The sequence below is a fragment of the Acinonyx jubatus genome, chromosome B1 (assembly GCF_027475565.1).
Source record: "Acinonyx jubatus isolate Ajub_Pintada_27869175 chromosome B1, VMU_Ajub_asm_v1.0, whole genome shotgun sequence".
Lineage (NCBI taxonomy): Eukaryota > Metazoa > Chordata > Mammalia > Carnivora > Felidae > Acinonyx > Acinonyx jubatus.
Genome location: NC_069382.1, coordinates 196256286 through 196270699, shown reverse-complemented (window position 1 = coordinate 196270699; position 14414 = coordinate 196256286). Strand labels below are relative to the sequence as shown.

Genomic DNA, 14414 nt, shown 5'->3' with positions numbered 1-14414 from the left:
AGAGACAGAATCCGAAGCAGGCTCCAGGCTCTGAGCAGTCAGCACAGAGCCCGACTTGGGCCTCGAACCCATGAACTGTGAGATCTGACCTGAGCCGAAGTCAGACACTTAACCGACTGAGCCACCCAGGCGCCTCAAGCTTTTATGACTTTTAAACACCACTGGAAGTTTCCTGTTACAGTGCTAATTGAAAAAAAAAAAAAAAAGGACAGAATTGTTTTTGCATCTATGTAAATGGTGTGCAAACACGGAGAAGTATAGGCTTAGAGAAACAAACTAGAAGCAAATACAGCCAAATGCCTTCATTGGTTGTGTTGAAATATTGGTCTTACAGTAAAGGAAGTCTTTTTCTGTTTGTCTTTGTTATCCACACTCTTCATCATGAGCATTAATTTTTCTATGCATCCTTTTATAGCTATATAGAGGTATGATGAACATACTGTAAAATTCACCCGTATTAAGAGTATAATCTGACACATTCCTGTAAAGGATCGAGTCATGCGACCACCACCACAATCAAGTTCTAGAACCTGGGACCCTGTGATGCATCTCATTGATTTTTCTTGAGTAGACTTTATTTTTACAGCAGTTGTAGATTTACAGAAAAATTGAGAAGACAGTAAGGAGAGTCCCCCCCCCACACTGTACACAATCTCCCCTGTTGTCAGCAGATTACATGGTTATGGCACACTTATTACAATCAATGAGCCAATGTCGGTCCGTTCTTCACCAAAGTCCGTACTTCATTCAGATTTCCCTAGATTGTCTTTTATTTTTCTTTTCAAATTTTTCTTTAAGTTCTAGTTAGTTAGCCAACAGCGCAATATTGGTTTCAGGGGGGAGAATTCAGTGATTCATCACTTCCATACAATACCCAGTGCCCATCCCAACAAGTGCCCTCCTTAATACACATAATCCATTTAACCCATCAGCCCACTCACTTCCTCTCCATCCACCCTCAGTTTGTTCTCTGTCGTTAAGAGTCTCTTGTGGTTTATTTCCCACTCTTCTCTTTTTTTCCCCCTTCCCATAGGTTTATCTGTTTTGTTTCTTAAATTCCGCATAGTAGTGAAATCATATGATATTTGTCTTTCTCTGAGTTATTTCGCTTAGCATTCTACACTCTAGCTCCATCCACGTCATTGCAAATGGCAAGGTTTCACTCTTTTTAATGGCTGAGTGATATTTCATTGTATATATATACCACATCTTTATCCACTCATCAGTAAGTGGAAATTTGGGCTCTCTCCATAGTTTGGCTGTTGTTGATAGTGCTTCTATAAACATTGGGGTGCGTGTACCCCTTTGAATCTGTATTTTTATATCCTTTGGGTAAATACCTACTAGTGCAGTTGCCGGATCATGAGGTAGTTCTATTTTTAACATTTTGAGGAACCTCCACACTGTTTTCCACAGTGGCCGCACCAGTTTGCATTCCCACCGACAGTGCAAGAAGGTTCCCCTTTGCCTGCGTCCTCGCCAACATCTGTTGTTTCTTGTGTTGTGAATTTTAGCCATTCTGACAGGTGAGGTGGTATCTCATCATGGTTTTGATTTGTATTTCCTTGATGATGAATGATATTGAGCGTCTTTTTCATGTTTCTGTTGGTCATCTGGATGTCTTCTTTAGAAAAGTGTCTATTCGTGTCTTCTGCCCATTTCTTCACTGGATTATTTGGTTTTTGGGTGTTGAGTTTGATAAGTTCTTGATAGGTTTTGGATATTAACCCTTTGTGAGATATGTCATTTGCAAATATCTTCTCCCATTCCCATAGGTTGCCTTCAAGTTTTGTTGATTGTTTCCTTCACTGTGCAGAAGCTTTTTATTTTGATGAGGTCCCAGTAGTTCATTTTTACATTTGCTTTTCTTACCTCCAGAGACGTGTCTAGTAAGAAGTTGTTCTTGCTGAGGTTAAAGAGGTTGCTGCCTGTCTGTGTTCTCCTCTAGGATTTTGATGGTTTCTTGTCTCACATTGAGGCCTTTCATCCATTTTGAGTTTATTTTTGTGTATGGTGTAAGAAAGTGGCCCAGATTCATTCTTCTGCACGTTGTTGTTGAAGTGACTGTCTTTTTTCCATTGGATGTTCTTTCCTGTTTCGTCAAAGATTAGTTGACCACATAGTTGTAGGCCCATTTCTGGGTTTTCTGTTCTGTACCATTGATGTATGTGTCTGTTTTTGTGCCAGTACCATACTGTCTTGATGATTACCGCTTTGTAATATAGCTTGAAGTCCTAAATCGTGATGCCTCCCACTTTGCTTTTCTTTTTCAGGATTGCTTTGACCATTCGGGGTCTTTTGTGGTTCTATACAAATTTTAGGATTGTTTGTTTTAGCTCTGTGAAAAATGCTGGTGGTGTTTTGATAGGGATTGCATTAAATGTGTAGATTGCTTTGACTAGTGTAGACATTTTAACAATATTTGTTCTTCCAGTCCATGAGCATGGAATGTGTTTCCATTTCTTTGTGTCCTCGTCTATTTCTTTCCTCCGTGTTCTGTAGTTTTCAGAGTAGAGATCTCTTACCTTTTTAGTTAGGTTTAATCCTAGATATCTTACTGTTTTTGGTGCAATTGCAAATGGGATCGATTCCTTGATTTTTTTTCTGCTGCTTCATTATTGGTGTATAGAAATGCAACAGATATCTGTACGTTGATTTTATATCCCGTGACTTTGCTGAATTCATGGATTAGTTCTGGCAGTTTTTTGGTGAAGTCTTTTGGGTTTTCTACATAGAGTATCACGTCGTCTGCAAATAGTAGAAGTTCGGCTTCTTCCTTGTTGATTTCTTTTTGTTGTCTGATTGCTGAGGCTAAGACTTCCAGTACTGTGTTAAATAGTAATGGTGAGAGTGGACATCCTTGTCTTGTTCCTGACTTTAGAGGAAAGGCTCTCAGTTTTTACCCCGTTGAGGATGATACTAGCTGTGGGTCTTTTGTATATGGCCTTTAAGATGTTGAGGTTATGTTCCATCTATACCTACTTTGTTGAGGGTTTTCTTTTATCAACGATGGATGTTGTATCTTGTCAAATCCTTTTTCTGCATCTGTTGAGGGGATCATATGGTTCTTATCCTTTCTTTTATTCATAAAACGGTGCATCGTGTTGATTGATTTGCAAATATTGATTTGCTCTTGCAGCCCAGGAATAAATCCCACTTGATCATGGTGAATAATTCTTTTAATTTACTGTTGGATGCGATTGGCTGATAGTTTGTTGAGAGTTTTTGCATTCATGTTTATCAGGGATATTGACTAGTACTTCTCCTTTTTAGTGGGGTCTTTATCTGGTGATGGAATCAAGGTAATGCTGCCTTCTTACAATGAGTTTGTAAGTTTTCCATCCATTTGTAACTTTGGGGGGAACAATTTGAGATAAATAGGTATTAACTCTTCTTTAAATGTCTGATAGAATTCCCCAGAGAAGCTATCTGACCCAGGACTCTTGTTTGTTGGGAGATTTTTGATTACAGGTTCAATTTCTTTGCTGGTTATGGGTGTGTTCAAATTTTCTATTTCTTCCTGTTTTGGTTTTGGTAACTTGTGAGTCTAGGAATTTATTATCCATGTCTTCCAAATTGCCCAGTTTGTTGGCAGGATCACCGCTAAGCCAGGCACGACCCCGGTGGTGTCGGACTTCTAAAGCTTCAGGTTTTGTGCTCTGCTGTTGCTAATACCCTGTGGTAATCTCCGTAAGCAGGGTTCCCTCCCCACCACCCCCAAAACCCACAGTTCTTATCTCCCTCAAATCAATCCTCTGCAGCTCCTACTTTCCACGATTCTACTTGTAGACTTGCAGTTTTGTTCTCTTAGTCCTCAGATTGATTTCTTGCGTGCTCAGAATGATTTGATACTTACCCAGCTGTGTTTGAGGGACGAGGCAAGCTTAGGGTCCCCCTGCTCCTCTGCCGTCCTAACTTCTCCCTAGTTTTTCTAATGTCCTTTTTCTGTTCCAGGATCCCATCCCGGGCACCGTATTACATTTAGTTGTTATTTCCACAAGATGACTTTTAATCAGAACAAAGTAAAATCGGCTTTATGTTAAAATCCTCCGGATATATTAACTGTCCATTTTTCCCTTGGCCTCCTCGTTGTTGTTGAAGCGTTACTTGTTGACAAAGACCAGGCCTTATATTAGTTGTATTCCTTGTAGTTTCCAGCCTGGCACCCTGCAAACTGACTACTAAAGAATCTGCTAATTTGGTCTCTGGCTGACAGTAACAGGCTGGAGCAGGAGGGAGGGAAGAAGAGGAGGAGGAAAAAGGGAAAAAGAAAGGCGTTACCTACAAATCGTTCAAAACTTCAGAGCTCTGAGGGACCTTCGGTGTCTGCTGTGACTTCACAGAGTGGACTGCTCTTGGCTTTTGTGTCCCCCAGGTTGGAGATTGCAACCCTGAATCGGGCCGACTCAGCCCTGGAGGCTTGTCGAACCCAAATCAGCAGAGATATCATCGCCCTTCTGCTGAAGAATCTGACCAGCGCTGGCCACCTCTCCCCCCAAGTAGAGAGGAGGATGGGCTCCGTTTTCAAAACGCAGTTTCTGTTGCTGGAGAAAGAAATACAGGAGGAGTATGATCGGAAGATGGTGGCATTGACAGCTGAATGTGACCTGGAAACGAGAAAGAAGACAGAGAACCAGTACCAGAGGGAGATGGCGGCAATGGAAGAAGCAGAAGAGTTGCTGAAACGTGTCAGTGAGAAGGTAAGGCAGCTTTGAAAGGAAGGCTTCACTCTCCTGTCTGCTTTCTCTCAGGGATTCATCATTTATCCATCTGTCTGCCCGTCCATCCGCCCATTCACTCATCACCCATCCATCTATCCATCCACCCACTCACCCCCCCATCCACCTGTCCATCCACTTATCCATCCACCCATCCATCCATCTACCCAGCACCCTTCCATCCACCCATCCATCTATACATCCATCCACCCATCCATCCATCTACCCACCACCCTTCCATGCACCCATCCACCCGCCCATTCATCCATCCACCCATCCATCCATCCTTTCACCCACTCACCACCCTTCCATCCACCTGTCCATCTATACATCATCCATCCATCCATCCGTCCCTCTACCTACCATCCTTCTGTTCACCTCTCCATCCACCCACCCACCACCCTTTCATCCACTTGTCCGTCCATCCATCCATCCATCCAGAATTTATTTAGAAAGGATTTATTGATCACTTACTGTCTCCATGCACTGGGCTAGGCAGTGAAGTACAGAGGAAAATGAGACATGGTTCTTGAGTTCAAGAAGTTCACAGTTCAATGAACGATCTTCACGTTTAGAAGGTGTGAACTCATTCAACTATTTGAGAATAGAGATGTGTTCACAGTGCTGTGGGAGGTCATGGGGAGAGTAGAAAGCATGCATCCACGGAGAGCGTGGCCCAGGGAGGTGGTGATGTCAGCGTGTGTGGGTGTCCGTCTGGGCTGCGTGGTGCTAGATGGTGGAGCCCTCCAGCACCGGCTCCATTGTCAGACACACCTGGACTCCCTTTGCAGTATATTGCGGTTCAGTTCCTGGGGGCCTGGATGAGCCTGCCTGGCTGTGAGCCAGGGCTAAGGGCGCCCCCTCTCAGGGTGACTGGGAGAGGCGATGCAGGAAAAGTAGCCAAGAGGTGTTGGCTGCCCCAGGCTCAGTGCACAGTGCTCAGCGCTGAGAGTTCTGACCCTCGGCCTTCCCAGGGCTGGCTTCTGTTGACCAGAGATCAGTTCTCATTTCTCTAAGAAACCTGTCAGTTTGTGTTTTGAGAGGAATCATACTGGAGTTCTTCACTGAGTGCATCCAGTCAAGCCTGATACCTGCCTTCCTCTGTGAAAGAGGCTCAATCCCTGGGACTTGAGCCCCCATTTCCTGGTCTAGAAATCGGTCATCCTCAGGAGATCTAATACCTATTTAGGAAGGAACAGGCTTCTGAACTGCTAACTCCTGTTCCCCAGCCTGCCGGCTATGCCCAGATTCCCCTGGACGTGGACAAACAGGGCCCACAGCTTGTGGCCCTCCAGTGGTCATCTGTTGTCAGCCTGCAAGCTGGGTGGTGATGAAAAGAGGCGAGATTCATGCCTTGCCCCCGGGGTCCCCCTCCCCTTAACGTGCATCTCGTTTTAGGGTGATGCTCATTTTCTGCTCGGCTCCTGTATGAACTTCCTGTGACTGCTGTAACAAATTACCACAGATTTAGTAGCTTAAAGCAAGATATTTTCATTCTTTGACAATTCTGGGGGCCACAAGTCCTAAATCAAGGTGTCAGCCGTGCATACGCTTCAGAAGTCTCTAGGGGAAGGTCCTTTCTTGTCCCTCCCAGCTTCTGGTGGCTCCAGGCACTCCTTGGCTGGTGGCCACATCACTCCAGTCTTGACTTCTGTCTTCACATGCACTCTTTTAGCCCGGGATGTCATCTCTTGTGTCTCTTGTAAGGGCACTTGTCTTTGGAGTTAGGGCTCACCCAAACAGCCCAGGATGGTCCCATGAGATCCTTAACTTAATTACATCTGCAAAGATCCTCATGCTGAATAGAGTCACATGCACAGGTGCTGGGTTAGGATGTGGTTTTGTGTCTGGCAGGGGTTGGGGGCACTCCTCAGCCACCAGCTTCCTGCCGGCTGACCCCACTCTCTGACCTCCCTCCATGACTGTGCTGGTCAACACCAAGTTTCTCTAAGCCATGTGCTTCTGAAGACGGTGCTGAGCCCACAGAGCAGTGATTTGACCCCTAAACCATCGCACAGCTCCTCTTTCTCTTCTCTCCTAAATTTGTTATCATTTTTGTTCCTATGAAAATAATACACGTTCTAGGAAAGAGGCTTGGAAAGTACTAGAAAATAGGAGACAGCAAACTAGACCCATGAGCCCAGCCTGTTTTTGTCTGGCCCGTGGGTTGAGAATGTGTTTTTACATTTTTATATTTTTTTAATTTTTTAACATTTATTTATTTTTTGAGAGACAGAGCATAAGCAGGGGAGGGGCAGAGAGAGAGGGAGACACAGAATCGGAAGCAGGCTCCAAGCTCCAAGCTGTCAGCACAGAGCCCGACATGGGGCTCGAGCTCACGAACCACGAGATCGTGACCTGAGCTGAAGTCGGTCGCTCAACTGACTGAGCCCCCCGGGAGCCCCTGTTTTTACATTTTTAAAGGATGGTGAAAAATAAAAGTGAAGCAAGAAAAAAAAGTAGAAGGATAGGATGTGTGACGGCAAACCTTAAAAGATTTATCTGGCCCTTTACAGAAAAGTTTGCCAACTCTAGCTCCAAAGCATAAAAAGAGAAGCCTTGAAAAAAAAAAAGTGGCACCCCCTTTGCCAGCCAAGGTAGACATTCATTCAGTCTGGTTTTTTTTGAGTTCCTACTGTTGCCTGACCCCAGAGATTTCAACATCCATTTTGGTCTTTTGCTTTCTATATGTATGTTTGTTCATTTATTTTGAGAGGGAGAGCAAGTGCATCAGCAGGGGAGGGGCAGAGGGACAGGGAAAGAGAGAATCCCAAGCGGGCTCCGTGCTGTCAGTGCAGAGCCCGACGCGGGGCTCGAACTCACGAACTGTTGAGATCGTGACCTGAGGTGAAACCGACGGTCAGACTCTTAACCGACTGAGCCACCCAGGCACCGTCTCTATTTTTTTTTAACAAAGTACAGTTTAGGCAGTTCATAAAATTGTGTATCTTGCTTGTTCCCACTTAATATCATGGTGTAAATGTTTTCTGATCTTATTAGACGCTCCCACACTTCGCGCTCGCCACATGCAGGTGTGGTTCTAAGCACGGCACGCAGACCCTCTCGTCACATCTTCACACCCCCTGAGTGAGGTGGGAATTGATAGGATCCCACTTTTACAGCAGAGGAAACGGATTTGGAGAAGGTCACCTGCCCGAGGACACGTGGGTGGGGCCAAGACGCAGAGCCGCCAGGCAGCGAGCGCCAACCCCGCACCTCCCTGCAGCCATGGTGCGTTGGCACGCCATACCCCCCTGCTGCCCTGTGCCAGGCTAACCTATCCTGCTGCCTCCTATCTTTAGCTCCCAGAAGGCTGCCTACAACAGTGTGGTTGTAAGTGTTGCCTCGTTATTGGCGCAGGTAGTTGGGGTCCTGAGAAGGGATGGCGGGACAAGCGTGTTCCTGCCTGGCCTCACTCCCCAATCTGCTGGCCCGCAGCAGGAGGCTGCCATCGCTCTGGGTCCTTTGGGTCACCCTGTTCAGAAACCGGTCGCCTTGCTTGAGCCAGTTCGCTTCCAAAAATAGCATCTGAACTGCAAAAGTCTTCCCTTCCGGTCCGTGCAAGCCACTCCCTGTTAACAAAAACTACCAGTGACCTTGTAACTTACCTATATGTTTATCACAGTCATCTTTAAAGAAAATGCGTGAAAATATTTTGGGCATATTATTCCATTAAGAACTAGTTTTCTATTTAAAAAAATTTTTTAATGTTGTTTATTTTTGTGAGAGAGAGAGAGATAGAGTGTGAGTGGGGGAGGGGCAGAGAGAGAGGGAGACACAGAATCGGAGGAAGCAGGCTCCGGGCTCCGAGCCGTCAGCACAGAGCCCGATGTGGGGCTCGAACTCACGGACTGCGAGATCATGACCCGAGCCGAAGTCGGATGCTCAACCGACTGAGCCACCCAGGCGCCTCACAAATCCAGACTTCCAGCTTCTTTTAAAAAATGGGGAGATGTGCCGTGGTGCGTCCGTGTTCTTGCAGAGCCCCCGTTGGTGGGCTGAGCAGTGGGTGGCCCGTAGGCAGGGCTTCTCTCCATTGTGTCCACTCTCCACCACCCCTTAGCGCCCCTCGTACCAGGACACCTCACTCGCTTCTATATGCTCACCTGCTCGATAGGCCCTTGGTGGGGGGCTCCCCTGCTTTACAGCATAGCCTTCTCATCTGTGCCCCAGGAGGACTGAGCTCGGTCAGGGGGTGAACACATTTCTGCAGGTCTCTGGACCCTGAACGCAGGAGGGCAGCGTAGATGGAAGCAAGGGGGGCTCTCATCAAAATTTGTTTTAGTGGGCGCCCGGGTGACGCATTCGGTTAAGTGACCGACTTCAGCTCAGGTCCTGACCTCACAGCTGGTGAGTTCAAGCCCCGCGTTGGGCTCTCTGCTGACAGCTCGGAGCCTGGAGCCTGCTTCGGGTTCTGTGCCTCCCTCTCTCCCTGCCCCTCCCCTGCTCGCTCGCTCGCTGTCTCTCTCAGAAATAAACATTAAAAATTCTTAATTGGTTTTAGGGAATGCTTCACTACGACACGAGCATATCATTGCTTCGTGCCTTATTCTTCAGAAATGTAATTCTGAACAAGGACAGATAACTTTATTTTAGGATTCCCGTGCATGCGCATGCGCTCTACATATGTCCTGACTGCGAGAAGCCATGGGGATTTCACCCGATGTTTCGCTCCTGTTAATTAAAATAAATTGAGGTGTGTGGCTTGAATTTCATACTGTCAGGAAAAGAAGGTCACTTTGATGAGTGAATCAGCCTAACTGGGCACCAGCTCCTGTCTCAGCAGCAGATCGTTCTGTGGTGCCCACACCCCCCTGACTGTGGGTGAGCTGCATTCTCTTAATTCAGATGAAAGCTGTGAATAACCACTTCTGTCCAGAAGAGTGGCTCACAGAAGTCTGATCCGATCCTTTTTGTACAATCATCATCTTTTTTTTTAATGTTTTTATTTATTTTTGAGACCGAGAGAGACAGAGCATGAGTGGGGGAGGGGCAGAGAGAGAGAGGGAGACACAGAATCCGAAGCAGGCTCCGGGCTCCGAGTGGCCAGCACAGAGCCCGACGTGAGGCTCGAACCCACGAACCGTGAGATCATGACCTGAGCTGAAGTCAGACACTTAGCCAACTGAGCCACCCAGGTGCCCCTGTACGATCAGCTTTTAAAACAAGACCATGTGTTTTCTGGTGGCCGAGGCAAACCGTTGATACGGGGGTGGTCCCTGGAGATGTGGCTGGGAGGACGCATGTGGAGGTCCGTGACCTCGGGAGGCTGTGGCTGCTGCTCTTCACAGATGTGGGGTGTCGTTGCACCCCAAGGGCAGGGATTGTCCTGGGTGGGCTGCTGGGCTTTTGGGGGGCCCTGTGTAAATAACACTCTTCTATCTGGGCCGGATTCTGAGCAAATTCAAACATAAGGAGCAAGAACTAGAAAGGCAGAAGCACATCTGTATCACCTTTATAGGCTTTTGTGAGTGATCGGAAACGCAGGCGGTAGGTCTGGGCGCCTGGCCACATGGGTCACTGAGAACACAGTGGCGGGCGTACGGTGGTTCCTGCTTAGCCGGAGGGGCTACATACAGCCCTCTCCCTCTGTCCCCATCCCCCTTCTGCCTCCCCTGCGTCTCCATTTAGCCTACACAGCCACCACCCAACCCCTCATGCCACCTGAGGCCACAGTCTCTTGACCTTGACCCCTGGAATGGCTGTGCTCTCTGCCTCACGGACACGGGCACCTTCCCCTGACTTTGCTCCAACGTCTATGGCTGCAGAACACAGAGCCCGAAGATTCTGGTTTCACCTCCTCTCCTCTCCTGGCACAGGTAGGAGCTGGGGAGAGACCCTCAGCTTCCCAGAGCTTGTGTGACTTCACCTGTGAAGTGGACTGTGTTCATTTTCTGTCCCAAATCGCCACACGTCTAGCAACTTCACATCACACCCCCTGACCATTGTTTCTGCGTCCGGGAGTCTGGGCACAGTTTAGCTGAGTTCTCTGCAGGGTCTCAGAGGCCTGCCGTCTGGGCCTCAGCTGGGCTGCCTTCTCTGGAGCTTGGGGCCCTGGTCCCAGCTGTTCGGTCGTGCACATAATTCACCTTCTTGCAGTGTGGACTCGGGCCCTCAGCTCCTGTAGGTTTCCCTTCTCCACGTACTGTTCTTCTTAAGAGGCTGCTCCCTTCTCCAAGGCCAGCAGAAGAGCGTCTCTCTGTTCAGGAAGGCCCAGCGCATCTTTCCAGAATGCTCACCTCCTGTATTCGGGCCCACCCAGGATCCTTTCCCCCCCCACCCCGGTTAACTTCAAGTCAACTGATCAGGGACCTCCGTTACATCATCAAGACCCCGTTCACTTTTGCCACATAATAACCAAGTCATAAGGCGACGGTCCTGTCCGGTTCAGAGTTCATGTCCACACTCAAGGGGGAGGGACCTATATGATGTGTATACCATGGGGCCAAGAAGCTGGGGACCATCTTAGAAGTCTGCTCCCCAGGGGGAATTAATTACACTCCCCTCCTGGGATGTGGGTCTTTTCTGGTAGTGGGATGTGAAGGCAGCAGGAACTCAGTGTAGGTGTGTCTTTTCCTTCCTTCCTTCCTTCCTTCCTTCCTTCCTTCCTTCCTTCCTTCCTTCCTTCCTTCCTTCCTTCCTTCCTTCCTACCTTCATAATGACCACAAGGAATGCAGGTCTCCAGTGGCCATTTCTTAACTACTCTGCCTCCTTTTTTTACCCAAATCAGCTCAACTCTGGCCTGATTGCTGATATTTTCCTCTTCAATTGAGTTAAGAATGAAAGATGATGGAAATAAGCCCGAGAGCCTAACAGCACAATCCATTAATGTTTCCATTCTGCAAGCTATTTTCGGGCAGTTTGATTTGCAGATTTCCATCCCTGTGAATTTTCTGCTTTGAGATTGTTCTGAAAAACATGAAGATAACGGTGAAGGACAGGTTGCAACAGTATTTCCCAGAGCTTAGCAGCCTTATCATTGCCAGCTGGGGACGTGTGTGTGTGTGTGTGTGTGTGTGTGTGTGTGTGTGTGTTGCCATGTGAGTGTATAGGTGTTGTGTGTGCGTGTATGGATCCGTGTGCACACATTTGTATGCACTCTGCATTGCAGTATGCATGTGTGTGCATGTGCATGCATGTATTCACTGTGTTGCTGTGTGTATATATACTTGCTGTGTGCACACACATGTATGCATATGCATTGTGTGCACATGTATGCATGCATGTGCATGTGTGTGCACACGTGTGTGCACTGTGTTGCTGTGTGCATGTTGTATATGTGTGCACATGTGTGTATGCATTGTGCATTGCTGTGTGCATATATGCATGTGTATGTGTGTGCATGCATGCGTGTGCACTAAGTATTGTGTGTATGTATATTTGCTGTGCACATGTGCATATATGCACGTGCACTTTGGTCTTGTGCACTGTGTGTTGCTGCGTGCATGTGTTCGGCATGTGCATGTGGGTGGCTGGACGCATGTGTGTGCGTGTATGCATTTGAACGTCCGTATATGCACCGTGTTGCTGTGTGCATGTGTGTGTGTGTGTGTATGTGTGTGCACTTGGATGTGGCACGGGCGTGCCCGGGCATGCCTGTTTGATGAGTAATCTCTCACGTTGGGCCTCCCTTTCCCGCAGTGGGCTGTGGAGTGCAACGGCCTCCTGCGGACCCTGCACGGCCTGGAGCAGGAGCACCTCAGGAGGTCCCTGGCTCTGCAGCAAGAGGAAGACTTTGCCAAGGCGCACAGGCAGCTGGCCATTTTCCAAAGAAACGAACTGCACAATATCTTCTTTACCCAGATACAAAGTGCCGTTTTCCAAGGGGAACTGAAGCCAGAGGCGGCGAAAAGGCTGCTGCAGGATTACTCCGAAATACAGGTGAGGCCTCACATCGGCTCGCGGTGAGGGAAGAGTGACTTCCCCGCCCCGTCTCTCGGGGGTTTCTCCTCTGCCGGAGTGAGTCCCGTCTCTTCCTTTCTCTTCCTTTCGGTTGCGTACAGTGAACTGACCGCCTTTTCCTTCCTCCCCTTGACGTGTGCGTGAGTTGTCAGTAAACCGGGCAGTCGGTGGCTTGAAGCCCAGGCCGGGGACGCCGGCTGACTCGGATTCGAATTCCTGTCCCACCAGCCATCAGCTCTGTGAATTTAGGCAAATTGCCTGACTCCCCCGATCCCGTTCCCTCAGCCTGCAGAATGGGGGTAATAGAGCGGATTCACGGAAGAGCCTGTGCCTGGCACATTATACCCTTAATATATATACAGCAGTTAAAAATCTATAAATACACGTGTGCATGCACGTGCGCGTGCATCCACGTGTACCTGGGGTTTACTCTCTGTGGATACTCCTGGGTGAATCCGTGTGTTTGCGTGTGAGCCTCGGTGTGAATGTTACTAATCCCGATGGAATAAAGTCCCGAACATCAATGGGAATAGCCGATCTGAGACGGTCACCACCGCTGCTGAGGCATTTCTGCGGCCCGCACGGGATATTTTGCACGCGCGTTTACACCCGCAGAGTGAAACCACCGGCTTGCAGCCACGCGAGCAGATTTCTGATCCCGGCACAGGCCCGGCGAGGGAGGGCTGTGAGGAGCAGGGCCGTGCCAGAGGAGACCAAGTGACCGTCCCCAAAAGGCTCCCGAAAGTGGGTTTTCCAGGGTGTGAGGGCCCCCGTCAGGAGGCACCACGCGTGAGGAGAACAAGCCAGCCTCTCTGGGTTGTTCCCACTCAGACTTCAGCGGGAGTAGATACAGGAAGGATTCTGTTGTCTTCCTGGTTAGGCCTTCAGACCCCATGGCATCCCTTAAGTACTGACCAGTTATGGAGTCATCTTTCTCCTCATGGCGGGCGGTGGCTGACTGTCAACACGTGGGCGTTCAAGCTAGAACGAATGCGTGATTGTTAGCAGTAATGGGGTCAGGAAGGTGACTTCCATGGGTGATAATTGTCCCACAGCACAGGCATCTGTGCTGCAAGGCGCTTTTCCTTCCGAAACTGGCTCGAGTCAGTGGTTCGCATGGACCCGGTTTTGTGGAGGGCAGGAATATTGCCTCAGTGTTCCCGGTAGATCGATTCTGCTGCTGGTGAGTCAGGAACGTGCTGGTGTTCGGCCATATCGGGCCGACCGTTCTGCTTTTCCGTCTGGACGGTGCAGGTTCCCAGGTGTCGGGAACTGGAGACATCACAGCTTTAGGGGGAGAGGAGACTGGCCGTGGTATCATATGTATCTTGTAGAACAAAGCGTTGATCTCTCTGGCGACCCCCTGCAGGGACTGTATTTCCACGGCTGGGGAAAGACAGCAGAGCCACTCAGTGGGATAGCACAGCCTAAGCCAATGTTTTGATTACCGCCGGCCCAATGACTGCCCATCTACTACTGTGCCACTGGTTAAAGCGGCATTTGATAGCAGCCTGAATTTAGAGCACAGGTCCTGGAATTAGATCACTGAGTTCAAATCCCTGCCCAGCCATTGGCCAGCAGTTTGCTGTGGACCCTGTTTCCTCCTCTGTGACGTGGGAACAATTGTTCTCTCTCTCTAGATGAAGTTGGATAAGGCGAGGAACACTCTGGGCCCAGGACGGACCCAGAGAAGATACCCAGGTATCTGATAACCTCATAACCCAGGTTATCATCAGCGTCTTATGTTTGGTTGCGCTTTGTCATCTTGTCTCCCGTCTCCTGCCAGAGTATGG

General features: G+C 48.5%; 1 protein-coding gene across 8 annotated transcripts in view; it reads left to right on the top strand.

The window, feature by feature from the left end:
• Positions 1 to 14414, top strand: part of EVC2 (EvC ciliary complex subunit 2) — a 132030-nt gene that overhangs the window by 65354 nt on the left and 52262 nt on the right. For 7 of the 8 annotated variants that reach the window (XM_027033388.2, XM_053217587.1, XM_053217589.1 and 4 more), the window contains 2 exons: positions 4376 to 4700; positions 12361 to 12600. In XM_027033388.2, coding sequence (XP_026889189.1) covers positions 4376 to 4700; positions 12361 to 12600 — 565 coding nt within the window. The remainder of the gene's footprint in view (positions 1 to 4375; positions 4701 to 12360; positions 12601 to 14414) is intronic. The other variant, XM_027033446.2, reaches the window with a different exon arrangement.